This window comes from Olea europaea, unplaced genomic scaffold (genome assembly GCF_002742605.1).
Source record: "Olea europaea var. sylvestris unplaced genomic scaffold, O_europaea_v1 scaffold21088, whole genome shotgun sequence".
Lineage (NCBI taxonomy): Eukaryota > Viridiplantae > Streptophyta > Magnoliopsida > Lamiales > Oleaceae > Olea > Olea europaea.
Window position 1 is genome coordinate 1 of NW_019239034.1, and position 1,873 is coordinate 1,873.

Below are 1,873 nucleotides of genomic sequence, written 5' to 3' on the forward strand. Positions count from 1 at the left end.
AACTGTGTCTGTACATTAAGAAATTCGAGAGTTCCCCATCTCTCTCCGGGAAAACAGTTTGTACCCACTTTGATGTTCCACAATATCCAACGGTTCCAAATTCCAAATCCCCAAGTCCTCGCCGGAGCCACGACAAATCACCGACGCTGATGGGTATCGCCACCACTTCCGCCGCCGCCGTTGCAGATGGCGACTCTGAATCAGCCACTCTGTTAATACCCAAAACATCGTCCACCAATCCCCAGAAGATCCCCAAAGACAATTTCAACATGGCCTACATAATATACTTCACACTGGGGGCAGGCTACCTTCTACCCTGGAACGCATTCATCACTGCCGTTGATTACTTCAGCTATATATACCCCGATGTCTCTGTTGATCGCGTATTCGCCGTAGTGTATATGCTGATAGGGCTTATGAGCTTGCTTTTCATAGTGGCATTTGCTCACAAATCGAATTCATTTGTGAGAATTAATGTGGGAATGGTTCTATTTGTGATCGCGCTCTTGACGGTGCCTTTGATGGATGTTTGGTACATAAAGGGAAGAGTTGGAGTCTATGTTGGATACTATGTGACGGTAGCAGTATTGGGGCTGTGTGGGGTTGCTGATGGATTGGTTCAAGGAAGTGTCGTTGGGAATGCTGGGGAGTTGCCTGAGAGGTACATGCAGGCTGTGGTAGCTGGCACTGCTGCTTCTGGTAAATTTTATGGTTTTTTGGTAATATTAGGAGATCATCCATACCTTTTGGTTTTTATGGGGGTTGCTATTTGCGGATTAACTGATTTGATTTTAGTCAAAAATATGAAAAAGCTCGGATTTTTTGCCTTGAAATGTTGCTTTTATCTGCTCTTGCAATTTTTTTTCCCCTTCCTTCTGTTTTTCCTTGTGCAAATGGTATTTTACCCGTTAGCCGCCGGGGTTGACTTTCTTCTGCCGAATTGGTTTTCGTGGCTTTTGGTACTGGCTGTTAGGTGGGATTTGAATTAAGAAGATTAAAGAAAATAGAAAATCTTTGGAAATATTGGTTGTTAGATCTGCACGTTCCTTTTGAGATAAGTTTAGACTAAGATGGCTAGCTTTTTCTTCTTAAACACGTGAACTGAATAACTTGTAATGTTTTATCATTGTTTTACCGTTTAGTTGTACTTATGAGGGGTTGAAAGTTCTAGGAATTTATTGATTGGTTGTGGATAGAAGCCCTGCATGTTCAATATTTTGACGTCAAATCTATCAATAAGTTTTGTTGAGGCATTCCTAATTAGTGCCAAAGGAATGTCTTACGCCACTCAGGAGTTAATTGCTGCAAACAAGGAACTGCATTCAAGTTTGCACCCTATCTGTATCTTTGCTTCTCACTTAGACCAATACCAGTTGTTGATATATAACGATCAGCCAATCCTTGTGCTGTGCAGCGATATCAGAATTTTCAGCAACATTAACTGAAGTGTGATATTATTTTATTTATTTTTACTTATTTGTCTGCTCTTAGACGGCTGTTGCTTGTTAGTTGGGACGTAATTTGATATTTCAAGGATCAGAGCTGATCAACTTCGTCCATGGTTTGTGCCCAATTATCTTTCAAGAAGTGACATCATTGCTACCTCCTCCTTGACTCCTAGTTTTACTACCAATTATCTTTCAAGAAGTGACACCATTGCTGCCTCCTCCTCAGCTCCTAGTTTTACTAACTAGTGATTTCTCAAGATGTTTATGTGACTTGCATTGCTTCCTTTCAGTCTTTTTTACTCGTTTGCACATAATGATGGAAAAGAAATGGTATGCCAGCCTTCAAAAATTTGACAAATTTCTCTACACTTCATGCAATTTAAATTTTGACTGCAAAAAAAAATCATTTCATACAATAAATTCCT

General features: G+C 40.3%; 1 protein-coding gene across 1 annotated transcript; it reads left to right on the forward strand.

Moving 5' to 3' along the window:
• The first annotated feature begins 6 nt into the window (after window positions 1–6).
• On the forward strand, window positions 7–1,839 carry LOC111380227 (equilibrative nucleotide transporter 1-like). The gene has a single exon (XM_023003726.1). It carries the CDS (start codon window positions 150–152, stop codon window positions 987–989), a length of 840 nt encoding a protein of 279 aa, XP_022859494.1. The 5' UTR covers window positions 7–149; the 3' UTR covers window positions 990–1,839.
• Window positions 1,840–1,873: the final 34 nt, after the last annotated feature.

Bases quoted from the DNA above. Each gene is read 5' to 3' on its own strand.
- LOC111380227 (XM_023003726.1), top strand. From the start codon at position 150: ATGGGTATCGCCACCACTTCCGCCGCCGCCGTTGCAGATGGCGACTCT.